This window comes from Hylobates moloch, unplaced genomic scaffold, assembly GCF_009828535.3.
Source record: "Hylobates moloch isolate HMO894 unplaced genomic scaffold, HMol_V3 SCAFFOLD_3, whole genome shotgun sequence".
In the NCBI taxonomy this organism is placed as follows: domain Eukaryota; kingdom Metazoa; phylum Chordata; class Mammalia; order Primates; family Hylobatidae; genus Hylobates; species Hylobates moloch.
This window is the reverse complement of record NW_026652278.1, coordinates 67492164-67506402: the sequence shown is the minus strand read 5'-3', so window position 1 is coordinate 67506402 and position 14239 is coordinate 67492164. Positions and strand designations below refer to the sequence as shown.

At 45.3% G+C, this 14239-nt stretch overlaps 1 protein-coding gene across 6 annotated transcripts in view; it reads left to right on the top strand.

Annotated features, from left to right (window-relative positions):
• The window catches only part of ASCC1 (activating signal cointegrator 1 complex subunit 1), a 126245-nt gene that overhangs the window by 4578 nt on the left and 107428 nt on the right, over positions 1-14239 (top strand). For all 6 annotated transcript variants that reach the window (XR_004245488.2, XM_032139518.2, XM_032139522.2 and 3 more), the window contains 2 exons: positions 1279-1378; positions 8914-9011. Coding sequence is in view for 5 of the 6 variants with exons in the window: in XM_032139518.2 (XP_031995409.1) it covers positions 1279-1378; positions 8914-9011 (198 nt within the window). In the remaining variant the exon portion in view is untranslated. The remainder of the gene's footprint in view (positions 1-1278; positions 1379-8913; positions 9012-14239) is intronic.

Here is a 14239-nt window from a genome sequence, read left to right as displayed (position 1 = left end):
GCAATTCTCCTGCCTCAGCTTCCCCAGTAGCTGGGACTACAGGTGCCTGCCACCACACCTGGCTAATTTTTGTATTTTTAGTTGAGATAGTGTTTCACCATGTTGGCCAGGGTGGCCTCAAACTCCTGACTTTGGGTGATCCGCTTGCCTTGGCCTCCCAAAGTGCTGGGATTACAGGCATGAGCCACCATGCCCGGCCTGTATTGTTTTTTAATTTATATTATTTTTATTGCTGTATTGTTATTTTACTGATTTTTTTCCAAGTAAATTTTTTTTTTTTTTTTTTTTTGAGACGGAGTCTCGCTTTGTCACCCGGGCTGGAGTGCAGTGGCGCGATCTCGGCTCACTGCAAGCTCCGCCTCCCGGATTCACACCATTCTTCTGCCTCAGCCTGCTGAGTAGCTGGGACTACAGGCGCACACCACCATGCCCAGCTAATTTTTTGTATTTTTAGTAGAGACGGGGTTTCACCGTGATAGCCAGGATGCTGGGATTACAGGCATGAGCCACCATGCCTGGCCGTAATTTTGTTTTTAAGAGACAAGCGCATTCTGGAGTGCAGTGGCACGACCTTGGTTCACTGCAGCCTCACCTCCCGGGCTCAAATGATTCTCCCACAGCATCTTCCTGAGTAGTGGGGACTACAGGCATGTGCCATCATGCCCAGCTAATCTTTGCAGAGATGAGGGGTTTTACTTGTTGCCCAGGCTGGATTTTTTTTTCAAATATTTTCAATCTGCAGTTGGTTGAATCCACAAATGGAGAATCCCTGGATGTAGAGGGCCAACTGTATATAGAAACCTTTGATAAAGTTTAGTTTATTAATCAGACACAGTAGGAGATTAATAATGATAACTAACAAAATAGAACAATTATAACAATACATTGTAATAAAAGTGATGTGAGTATGGTCTCTCTGTCTCATACCCAGTATCTTATTGTAGTAATAGTTTCAGACAGCAGTTAACTGCAGGTAACTGAAACCTTGGAAATCGAAACCACAGATGAGGGGGAACTACCATATGCATATGCTACCTTCCCAGGGTTCCAAGACTGAAAGATTTAAAATAGTCATTATGTGTTTTTTTATGGTTTACTTCTTATAAGATCAGATCAGAAGGAGTATCAGGGCAGTGTCATGGAATGTACAGTGTCCGACTCTTCTTTATGCCTGTGTATTGCTTTTTTTAAACCCCAACAGCGGTTGACAGCTAAGGCGAAAGCTGTTGTCCACAGAGCAACATTGTTTCTGAGTGAGATGTCATGGTTTCTGTGCAGGCTCCATGGAGTGTGCTGATGAGCCCTGTGATGCCTACGAGGTGGAGCAGACCCCACAAGGATTCCGGTCTACTGTGAGGGCCCCCAGCTTGCTCTATAAGTGAGTCATGTCCCCAACAGCTTCATGGGGAGACACTTCCAGGAAACTCAGCGGGAAGTGGACTCTTTGGTCTTCCATACTTATTGCAGTGCTTGATTACTAATGATAAAATAGTGTAGTGTTATGTCCTAAAATGTCAAAGGACTGATTACAGATTAATTTCATTGTTCCACATGTATCACTAAGCTGATTTTGCCTCTTGTGTTAGGCCATTCTTGTGTTGCTATAAAGAAATACCTAAGGCTGGGTAATTTATAAAGAAAAGAGGTTTCGGCCAGGTGTGGTGGCTCACGCCTGTAATCCCAGCACTTTGGGAGGCTGAGGCAGGTGGATCACCTGAGGTCAGAAGTTCAAGACCAGCCTAGTCAACATGGTGAAACCCCGTGTCTACTAAATATACAAAAATTAGCCAGTTGTGGTGGCAGGCACCTGTAATCCCAGCTACTTGGGAGGTTGAGGCAGGAGAATCACTTGAACCTGGGAGGTAGAGGTTGCAGTGAGCCGAGATTGTGCCATTGCATTCCAGCCTGGGCAACAAGAGTGAAACTTAGTCTTAAAAAAAAAAAAAAAAAAAGAAAGGTTTCATTGGCTCATGACTCTACAGACAGCACAAGCATGGCACCAGCATCTGGGGAGGCCTCAGGGACCTTTTACTCTTGGCAGAAGCTGAAGTGGGAGCAGGCGTGTCACATGGTGAAAGCAGGAGCAAAAACGATGGGAGGTGAGATGCCACACACTTTTAAACAACCAGATCTTGTGTGAGCTCACTCATTGCCCAGGAGATGGTGCTAAGCCATCATGAGGGATCCACCCCCATGATCCAAACACCTGCCACCAGGCCCCACTTCCAACACTGAGGGTTACATTTCAACATGAGATTTGGCAGGGACACAGATCCAAACCACATAACCTTTTATTTATTTAATTTAATTTATTTATTTATTTTGAGATGGAGTTTCGCTCTTTCACCTAGGCAGGAGTGCAATGGGACGATCTTGGCTTACTGTAACCTCCGCCCTCAGGGTTCAAGCCATCCTCCTGCCTCAGCCTCCTGAGTAGCTGGGATAATAGGTGCCCACCACCATGCCTGGCTAATTTTTGTATTTTTAGCAGAGATGGGGTTTCGCCATGTTGGCTAGGCTGGTCTTGAACTCCTGACCTCAGGTGATCCACCTGCCTCAGCTTCCCAAAGTGCCGGGATTATAGGCGTGAGCCACCGCACCCAGCCTATTTTTATTATTATATTTTTGAGACAGGGTGTCTCACTGTTGCCAGGCTAGAGTGCAGTGGCACAGTCTTGGCTCATTGCAGCCTTGACTGCCCAGGGTAAAGTGATCCTCTCACCTCAGCCTCCCAAGTAGCTGGAACCGGCACACGCCACCAAGCCTGGCTAATTTTTTGAATTACTTGTAGAGATGGGGTTTTACTATGTTTCCTAGGCTGATCTTGAACTCCTGGACTCAAGTGATCCTCCCACCTTGGTCTCCCAAAGTGTTGGGATGAGCCACTGTGCCCAACCACCATATCCCATATTACCTTTTAAATATCTTTTTTTTTTTTTTTTAAGACAGGGCTTTGCTTTGTTACCCAGGCTGGAGTGCAGTGGTGCGATCTCGGCTCACTGTAGCCTTGACTTCCTGGGCTCAAGTGATCCTCCCACTTCAACCCCCCAAATAGCTGGGACTACAGGTGTGTGCCACCACGCCTGGCTAATTTTTTGTATTTTTGGTAGAGACAGGGTTTCTCCATATTGCCCAGGCTGGTCTTGAACTCTGGAACTCAAGCAGTCCGCCTGCCTTGGCCTCCCAGTGGGCTGGTATTACAAGTGTGTTAAATATCTTTTGAATCTACCAGCTATCTGTATCTTCACTGCTACCTCTCTGCCTTTAGCCTGCTTATTGGTCTCTACACACACACACACACACACACACACACACACACACACACACACACAACACACACACACACACACACACACACACACACACACACACACACACACATTTTTTGAGACGGAGTCTCACTGTGTCACCCAGGCTGGTGTACAGTGGCATGATCTTGGCTCACTGCAACCTCCTCCCCTTTGGTTCAAACGATTTTCTTGCATCAGCTTCCTGAGTAGCTGGAACTACAGGCCTGCACGACTAAACCTGGCTAATTTTTGTATTTTTAGTAGAGGTGGGGTTTTACCATGTTGGCCAGGCTGGTCTCGAACTCCTGACCTCAGGTGATCCACCCACCTCGGCCTCCCAAAGTGTTGCGATTACAGGCGTGAGCCACCGCACCCCGCCACAAATGGTTTCATTTCATCAACCTTGATAGCATTCTGAAACACCTATTAAAGATAAAATTCTCCTGGAATATGACCAAATCAGGCTCTAGTGACATTTTTTCCTAAGAAACATGATTTTAGAAAGTTGTGGCTCAGTTTCCTGGGAAAAAAAAAAAAAAAAATCAGTGTAACAGGTCTTGGTGTGAATCTGCTATTGCTAAGGTGTGTAAAAGTTCCTTGCATGATTCTAACTTGATAATCTTTTGATTTCTCTATATTCTAAGCACTCATTATGTGTCAGGTGACTTGCATGTTAAATTAGGTATTGGGTCTGATAAATCCTAATTAATAGATAATATTTACTTGGAAGGCTGGGTGTGGTGGCTCATACCTGTAATCCCAGCACTTTGGGAGGCCAAGATGGGAGGATTGCTTGAGCCCGTGAGTTGGAGACCACCCAGCTTGGGCAACATGGTGAGACCCTGTTTCTACAAAAAATAAAAAATAAAAAAATAAATTAGCCAGGTGTGGTAGTGAGTGCTTGTAGTCCCAGCTACTTGGGAGGCTGAGGCAGGAGTATTGCTTGAGCCCAGAAGTTCAAGGTTACAGTGAGCTATGATTGTGCCAATGTAATTCCACCTGGGTGACAGAGCAATATCCTGTGTCAAAAAAAAAAGTACTAAGATTTCTTTCTTGGGAATAATTTCTGTAGGCTTACTTGGATCAAGAAAGAAATTACCTGGCCAAACTAATTTATAATCAGAGCCTAATATTGTCAACACCTGTCCATGGGTTATGTCTCATGCTGTGGTTCTTAGCCTCAGGTACACAGGAGAATCATCTGGGGAGCTTCTAAAAATCCCAGTGCTTGGGTGCACCCCAGACCAATTAAATCAGAGTCTGTGGGAGCAGGACCCAGGTATCACTATTTGAAGCCCCCCAGGTGATTGCAGTGTATAGCCAAGAGTGAGAACCACTTGACCTGGTAGGAATTTCCTCTTATGTATTCAACCAAGGAGTCACCTTGTCACTACTTATTTGTATTATTGTAGCAAATATTTTATTTATTTTATTTTATTATTTTGAGACGGAGTCTCACTCTGTTACTCAGTCTGGAGTGCACTGGCGCGATCTGGGCTCACTGCAACCTTTGCCTCCCTGGTTCAAGTGATTCTCCTGCTTCGGCCTCCAGAGTAGCTGGGACTACAGGCATGTGCCACTACGCCTGGCTAATTTTTTTGTGTTTTTGTTAGAGACAGGGTTTTGCCACGTTGGTCAGGCTGGTCTTGAACTTCTGACCTCAGGTGATCCTCTGCCTCGCCTCCCAAAGTGCTGGGATTACAGGCATGAACCACTGTGCCCGGCCTATAGTGAATATTTTAGATTTTCCATGTAAACCTCTTTTCAGTCTAGCTATACTTTTAACTGAAAAGGTGCCAGTATAGGTTTAATGAGGATAGCATATGTCATGCCGCACACTTGTTGACTTCGACGGGGATGGCACCATGTTAGAGAGGCTGGGGAAGAGACTCAGAGCCAGCAAATGAGACACAGGGTTTATTGAGGGGACTTGCATAAAGGGTGGTGCCGTGGTGGTGGGCTGGGCAGAACTTCAACTGCTTGGAAAAAGCATACAGTTTCTATAACATTTCCACTTAGCACCCTGCCCCTAGCAGCCATCACCTGGCAACCTTTATTTAATCCAAAACAAAGGGCCTCAATCCTCTGTATGGCCTGGGTTCCATAAATGGGTCAGGGATTCAGATGTTCCTCATAGATAAAGGAATGAATCTTTGGGTTGGAATGAATCCCAGCCAGATTCCATAGCTTGGAACTCTGAACACGTAATTCTTTTTAGATCATACGGTGATTCTCAGGTAGGCTTAAGTTATTACTGTCAGGGTCCTTCTCCCGGTATGCTTAATCTACTAATGTTAGGGGCATCTGCCCTACAGCATGGACTGTATGGAGCTCTGTGCCACTTATTGGGAAGCTCTTTCATATATGATCACATTTAATCCTTACGACAACCTTATGATAAATAGGTATTATTCATTCCATTTTAATTTAATTTTTATTTTTTTTGAGATGGGAGTTTTGCTCTTGTTGCCCAGGCTGGAGTGCAATGGCACGATCTCGGCTCACCACAACCTCTGCCTCCCAGGTTCAAGTGATTTTCCTGCCTCAGCCTCCTGAGTAGCTGGGATTACAGGCATGTGCCACCATGCCCAGCTAATTTTGTATTTTTAGTAGAGGTGGGGTTTCTCCACGTTGGTTAGGCTGGTTTCAAACCCCTGACCTCAGGTGATCTGCCTTCCTCGGCCTTCCAAAGCACTGGGATTACAGGTGTGAGCCACCATGCCTGGCCTCTTTTTTTGAGACAGAGCCTCACTCTGTCACCCAGGCTGGAGTGGAATGGCACAATCTCGGCTCACTGCAACCTCTGCCTCCTGGGTCCAAGTGATTCTCCTGCTTAGCCTCCCGAGTAACTGGGATTATAGGCATCTGCCACCATGCCTGGGTAATTTTTGTATTTTTAGTAGAGGCGGTGTTTCACCACGTTGGCCAGGCTGGTCTTGAACTCATGACCTCAGGTGATCCACCTACCTCGGCCTCCCTGGGATTACAGGCGTGAGACACCACGCTCAGCCAAATTTAATTTAATTTTATTTAGTTATTTTTTTGAGACGGAGTCTCCCTCTGTTGCCCAGGCTGGAATGCAGTGGTGCGATCTCTGCTCACTGCAGCCCCTGTCTCCCAGGTTCAAGCAATTCTCCTGCTCAGCCTCCCAAGTAGCTGGGATTACAGGCGCCTGCCACCACACCTTGCTAATTTTTTTTTTTTTTTTGAGATGGAGTTTCACTCTTGTCACCCAGGCTGGAGTGCAGTGGTGTGATCTTGGCTCACTGCAACCTCTGCCTCCTGAGTTCAAGCAATCTCCTTCCTCAGCCTCCCGAGTAGTTGGGATTACAGGTACCTGTCACCACCCCTGGCTAATTTTTGTATTTTTAGTGGAGATGGGGTTTTACCATGTTGGCCAGGCTGGCCTCGATCTCCTGACCTCAGGTGATCCCCCCCCCACCTCGGCCTTGCAAAGTGCTGGGATTACAGGTGTGAGCCACCGTGCCCGGCCTTGAGCCACCTTGCCTGGCTTTGCTAATTTTTGTATTTTTAGTAGAGACAGGGTTTCGCCATGTTGGCCAGGCTGGTCTTGAACTCCTGACCTCAAGTGATTTGCCTGCCTCTGCCTCCCAAATTATGGGATTACAGGCATGAGCCACTGCACCTGGACTATTTTTATATTTTTAGAGACAGGATCTCAGTTTGTCACCCAGGCCAGAGTGCCACTGTGTGATCATAGCTCACCATAGCCTTGAATTCCTGGGCTCAAGGGATCCTTCTGCATCAGCCTCTCAGTTCATTTTGATAAGTGAAGAAGTAGGCTTACAGTGGTTATATGACTTCCAAGGTTTATTTGATTCTAAAGCCTTTTAAACCTCAACCACTTTGTTTTCTAAGGTGCTGAAGCCTACATTATTAATAGCACTTTGAACCACTGCTTTTTGTGATAGGCTTGTTCACTAGCCACATAGTAACAAACTGGAGCCTGACAGAAAGCACTCCTAATTGGTAAGGTGGGAAAACAAAGGCCTCACAGAGTTTGGTGCCCTACAATCTCTCTCCCAACACACAGGAAAACCACTTGGAAATTACAGACTTCCAATTTTCCTCTAAACATCTTATTTTTAAAAACTGGCTTACGGCCGGGCGCGGTGGCTCACGCTTGTAATCCCAGCACTTTGGGAGGCCGAGGCGGGCGGATCACGAGGTCAGGAGATCGAGACCACGGTGAAACCCCGTCTCTACTAAAAATACAAAAAAAATTAGCCGGGCGTGGCGGCGGGCGCCTGTAGTCCCAGCTACTCGGAGAGGCTGAGGCAGGAGAATGGCGTGAACCCAGGAGGCGGAGCTTGCAGTGAGCCGAGATCGCGCCACCGCACTCCAGCCTGGGTGACAGAGCCAGACTCCGTCTCAAAAAAAAAAAAAAAAAAAAAAAAAAACTGGCTTACTATAATAGATCTTAAGGGAAGTAATTGGGCTTTGTTATCCCATGCAAAAACAAACGAATAGTTTTAGACATAGTCATCCGTAGTATTGGGTACTGTAATTGAAGTCATAGAGGTTAAAATAACGTTGATGACAAGGAGTTCTTAACTCGATAGCCCTGTGATGGCCTCTTAGTGCTTTATAGACTCTGAAACTTCTCTCTTGGGATTCGGTAGTTTCATTCACTTGAACACATGAAATGACTGTGGGTTCCAGAAGATAACTTTGGATTGTCAGAATATTTATACTTGGAAGTCCAGGCAAGTAATGTAAATGAGTCAATAAGTGATTGAAGTGGGAGTGATGGGGATTGTGAGCTCATGTCATGTCTTCATGGGGTACTTGAGAGTTGGCTGTAGCTCACTGTTGCCATGAGTCCTCAGATATTCTAATTTTTCTATTGGAAAAAAATGAAAAAAAATTTATTTTTTGAGACAGAGTCTCGTTCTTGTCGCCCAGGCTGGAGTATAGTGGTGCGATCTCAGCTTACTACAACCTCCACCTCCTGGATTCAAGTGATTCTCCTGCCTTAGCCTCCCAAGTAGCTGGGGTTACAGGCACCCTGCTGTCACACCCAGTTAATTTTTGTATTTTTGTAGAGATGGGGTTTTGCCATGTTGGCCAGGCTGGTCTTGAACTCTTGACCTCAGGCGATCTGCCCGCCTCAACCTCCTGGAGTGTTGGGATTACAGGCGTGAGCCACTGCCGCCAGCCTAAAATATTTTTTTAGAGACGGGGTCTTACTCTGTTGCCCAGGCTGGTGTCAAACTCCTGGTCTCAAGCAGTTCTCCCACCTCAGTCTTTTGAGTAGCAGGGATTACAGGTGTGAGCCACTGCACCTGCTGGCCAGCTTTTCTTTCACTGAATTGCAGACCCAGATTTTAAATCTAATTTTGAGAAGCAAACGGGTGTTGGGCATGGTTTTTCTATCACTGCATTGAATTGGCTATAGGGCCAAAAACTCATCTTTGCCAATGACTTTACTGCAGCATGTTCTAAAGCTAGATGACTTGTAATTTCTTCCACAAATATTGGGCTTTTACTGAACTACTTTTCTGTAAGGGAGTATCTCTTGTCACAAAGGATTTAAACATAAGGAGGTTCTTTATTTTGGTACATTTTGACTTAATCTTCTTTTAATTACTTTATGTTACAGGCATATCGTTGGAAAGAGAGGGGACACTAGGAAGAAAATAGAAATGGAGACCAAAACTTCTATTAGCGTTCCTAAACCTGGACAAGATGGGGAAATTGGTGAGACTCAGTAGATATAAGTTACATTTGAAGTCACTTTTGCACATTTATGGAATAATGTAACCAACTGCAGTGTTTAGTAACTGTTTTCTGTGGGGTTCTAGCTATGGGCTTTTTCTTTTTTTTTTCTTTTTTTTTTTTGAGACGGAGTTTCGCCTTTGTTACCCAGGCTAGAGTGCAGTGGTGTGATCTCGGCTCACTGCAACCTCTGCCTCCCGGAATCAAGCGATTCTCCTGCCTCAGCCTCCCTAGTAGCTGGGATTACAGGCATGTGCCACCATGCCCGGCTAATTTTGTATTTTTAGTGGAGGCGGGGTTTCTCCATGTTGGTCAGGCTGGTCTTGAACTCCTGACCTCAGGTGATCCTCCCCTCTTAGCCTCCCAAAGTGTTGGGATTATAGGCGTGAGCCACCGTGCCTGGCCAGCTATGGGCCTTTTTATGGTTTATCAGTACCAGTCTCCCAAATGAGGAAAGATGGAATTATATAACCTTATTTTGATTGAGTACCTGGGCCTTAATTTTATACTTTACCATACATTGATGGAATAAAGCTTCTAGATTTCACTGTGTATTAGGAGATTTCTTTTTATGCTTTGGTACCTTGAAATGGATTTGTGAATTGTTTCCAATTAGAATTAGAGAAAATCAATGAGATCAGTGAATATGAAATAAAGTTCAGCCTTTTCCACTGTGCTCTCAATTTTTTACCCTTGATTTTGTAGACCAGGAAGGAAATTATAAGAGTAATGATTAAAATAATATAACTTGACTCAAATAACTGTTCTGATAAGGAAAAATAGTTTAGCAGTATAAATCAAGTTAGAAAGTGTCTGTACCAAGCCTCAGTGTAAGCCGAGGGCATAGGCTTTTGTTGTATGTGCAATGGCTTTGAGTGAGGGGCATTGTTTGGACAAAACTGTAAACTCATTCTGGAAGGATGGAGTATTTTTTTTTTTTTTTGAGACAGAGTCTCGCTGTGTTACCCAGGCTGGAGTGCTGAGGTGCAATCTCAGCTTACTGCAATCTCCGCTCCCCAGGTTCAAGCGATTCTCCTGCCTCAGGCTCCCGAGTAGCTGGGACTACAGGCATGTGCCACCAAACCCAGCTAATTTTTGTATTTTTTGGTAGAGACAGGGTTTCGCCATGTTGGCCAGGCTGGTCTCAAACTCCTGGCCTCAAGTGATCCACCCACCTTGGCCTTCTAAAGTGCTGGGATTACAGGCGTGAGCACCGTGTCCGGCCGATGGAACTTTTTTAAAGTCAAAGAGTGCAGCAACCTCCAATAATTCCAATAACACAGAAAAAGTACATTTTTTTTTCTTTTTTCATTTAAAAATTTTTATTTATTTTTTATCCAGACAGGATTTCACCATGTTGCCCAGGCCGATCTTGAACTTTTGGTCTCAAGTGATCTGCCTGCCTCAGCCTCCCAAGGTGCTGGAATTACAGGCATGAGACACCATGCCCGGCCTTTTAGTCCTTTATTTTATTTTATTTTAGTTTTGGAGACAGAGTCTCTGTTGCCCAGGCTGGAGTGTAGTGGCGTGATCACAGCTCAGTGCAGACTCTACCTCCTGGACTCAATCAATCCTCCCATCTCAGCCTTGCATAGCTGGGTCTACAGGCACACGCCACCACACCTGGCTAATTTATTTGTATTTTTTGTAGAGACAAAGTTTTGCCACATTACTCAGGCTGGTCTCGAACTCGTGAGCTCAAGCGATCTGCCTGCCTTGGCCTCCCAAAGTGTCGGGGTTACAGGCATGAGCATGTCGCCCAGGCTAGAGTTGATTGGCTCCATCATAGCTCACTGTAGCCTTGAACTCCTGGGCTCAAGCAATCCTTTTCCCTCAGCCTTCCAAGTAGCTGGGACTACAGGCACTTGCCACCATGTCCAGCTAATTTTTAATACTTTTTGTAGAGATGGGGTCTTGCTATGTTGCCCTAGCTGGCCTTGAACTCCTGGGCTTGAGCAATCCTCCTTGGCCTCCCAAAGTGCTGGGATTATAGACATGAGTCACTGTGCCTAGCCCCATTTTCCATAAATGTTCATAGATTGTAATAAGTACTCTTTTTCGTTTTATGTTATGTAAGAATAATCACCTTGACTGGGGACAGTGGCATATACCTGTACTTCCAGCACTGTGGGAGATTGAGGTGGGAGGATCACTTGAGTCCAGGAGGTCGAGGCTGCAGTGAGCTATGTTCATGCCACCACACTCCAGCCTGGGTGACAGAGCGAGACCCTGTCATACACACACACACACAAAAGAATAATCACCTTGACAGCAGATAAGTAGCAATTGACTTTTTGGACAACAGTGCTGTCCAAAAGAGCTTTCTGTGATGGTGAGAATGTTCTATATCCGTGCTGTCTAGCACAGGAGCCACACGTGTCAGGTACTGGTCATATGTATGACTTTGAGTACTTGAAATATTGCTAGTATGAAAGGAACTGAATTTTTTTTTTTCTGAATTTTTACTTTTACTGAATTCTGATTAATTTAACTAGCTGCATGTGGGCTCCCATATTGGCCAGTGCAGTGATACAGTTTTCTCTAGGTAATGTCAACAAACTCTAGCATTAGAACTTTTAACAGCCTTTGGAAGGACTTTTATTAAAGTAAATATTCAGTTTATTAGAATTATAAGTGCAAAATTTTATTTTCCTTAAGTTTTAACATTCAAGTTACAAATACCAAAGTCATTTTATAATTGCATTAAAACTTCATCTATTTTTTTTTTTTGTGAGATGGAGTTTCACTCTTGTTGCCCGGGCTGGAGTGCATTGGCGCGATGTCGGCTCAGCGCAATCTTGGCTCACTGCAACCTCCACCTACTGGGTTCAAGTGATTCTCCTGCCTCAGCCTACCAAGTAGTTGGGATTACAGACATGCACCATCATGCCTGGCTACTTTTGTACTTTTAGTAGAGATGGGGGTTTCTCCATGTTGGTCAGGCTGGTCTCGAACTCCCGACCTCAGGTGATCAGCCAGCCTCAGCCTCCCAAAGTGCTGGTATTACAGGTATGAGCCACCATGCCCAGCCTTAATTTTTTCTGATTATAAAATTAATACATGCTTTCAAAAAAGAGAAAGCTTGCAGAAATTATATATAAGGTATACATGGAAGTGTCTTATAACATGAACCCCAAACATAATTGCTATTAACACTTGTTATATGTTCCCCATTTTTTCTATCTGTGTAGTAAGTTATATAATATTTTTTATTGCAGTAAAATTATAACGTGGTGTAAATGTGGAGACCCTAGCCATTTTAATATACTAGAGTCATTCCAGAACTTATCCAGAAAAGGGTAGACAGGCTATAAAGACTCCATTTTAACTTAGCACAAATATTGCAGTGTGAAAAACTAGTGTGTCAGGCTGGGCTTGGTGGCTCATGCCTGTAATCCCAACACTTTGGGAGGCCTAGGTGGGAGGATCACTTGAGCCCAGGTGTTCAAGGTCAGCCCGGGTAACATGGCAGAACCCCATGTCTACAAAAAAACACAAAAATTGGCTGGGTGTGGTGGCACGTGCTTGTAAGTCTCAGCTACTTGGGAGGCTGAGGTGGGAGGATCTTTTTATCTGGGAAAGTCGAGGCTACAGTGAGCCATGATTGCGACAGTGCATTCCAGCCTGGGTGACAGAATGAGACTCTGTCTCTAAACAAACAAACAAACAAACAAACAAACAAAAAAAGAGAAAATAAAAACTAGGCAGGCGTGTTAGCTCATGCTGGGGTGGGCGGATCATGAGGTTAGGAGATCGAGACCATCCTGGCTAACACGGTGAAACCCCGTCTCTACTAAAAATACAAAAAAATTAGCCGGCCGGGCGTGGTGGGTCACACCTGTAATCCCAGCACTTTGGGAGGCCGAGAGGGCGCATCACAAAGTCAGGAGTTTGAGACCAGCCTGACCAACATGGTGAAACCCTGTCTCTACTAAAAATACAAAAATTAGCAGGGCATGGTGGTGCACACCTGTAATCCCAGCTACTCAGGAGGCTGAGGCAGGAGAATCGCTTGAACCCGGGAGGCGGAGGTTGCAGTGAGCCAAGATCGTACCGCTGCACTCCAGCCTGGGTGACAGAGTGAGACTCTGTCTCAAAAAAAAAAAAAAAAAAAAAAAAATTAGCCAGGTGTGATGGCACACCCCTGTAATCCCAGCTACTTGGGAGGCTGAGGCAGGAGAATTGTTAGAACCTGGGAGATGGAGGTTGCAGTGAGCCGAGATTGTGCCACTGCACTCCAGCCTGGGTGACAGAGCAAGACTCCGTCTCAAAAAATAAAAATAAAAATTCAAAATTAGCTGGGTGTGGTGGCTCACGCCTGTAATCCTAGCATTTTGGGAGGCTGAGTCGGGCAGATCACAAGGTCAAGATTTTGAGACCAGCCTGGCCAACATGATGAAACCGTCTCTACTAAGAATACAAAAATTAGCCAGCTGTGGTGGTGTGTGCCTGTAATCCCAGCTACTTGGGAGGCTGAGGCAGGAGAATCGCTTGAACCTGGGAGGTGGAGGTTGCAGTGAGCCGAGGTCGTCCCACTGCACTGCAGCCTGGGTGACAGAGCAAGACTGTCTCAAAAATAAAATAAAATAAATAAACTGGCTTATTGATCTTATAGAGAAGTAAAGTATATAGAAAAACCAAATGTACTGGTTAGAGTAAATTGAATTGTGATGTGAAGTCAAGTCTGCAGTTGCATTCATGTGATATTTGCTGTCATTTACCCATTTCTTTTGTGTCTCCTAAATTAGAGAAATCAGAGAAGGAAATGATCTAGTAGCTTTTAATCCTCTAGACAAGGATCCGGTCTTGTCTGTTTTGAAATCTCAGGCAATGGAACATCAGAAGCTTCCCCACCTCCAACCCCTGTAGAGACAGAGTTTCAGTAAATTGCCTGGGCTGTCTGGAACTCCTGGCCTCAGGCAGTCCTCCTGCCTTGGCCTTTGCCCCAAAGTGCTGGGATTACAGGCATGAGCATGCGTTGCCTTCTTTCTTTTCTTTCCTTCCTTTCCTTCCCTTCCTTTTCCTTCCTTTTCCCTTCCCTTCCTTCCCCTCCCCTCTCTCATCACCCCTTCCCTCCCCCCTCTCCCTCCCCATCCCCCCACCCCCCCCCCCTTCCTTCCCCTCCCCCCCCCCTTCCCCTCCCCCCCTCCCCCTCCCCTTCCCTTTTTCTTTCTCTGTTTTTACTTATTTTGGGTATCCCTAAGGGTAGA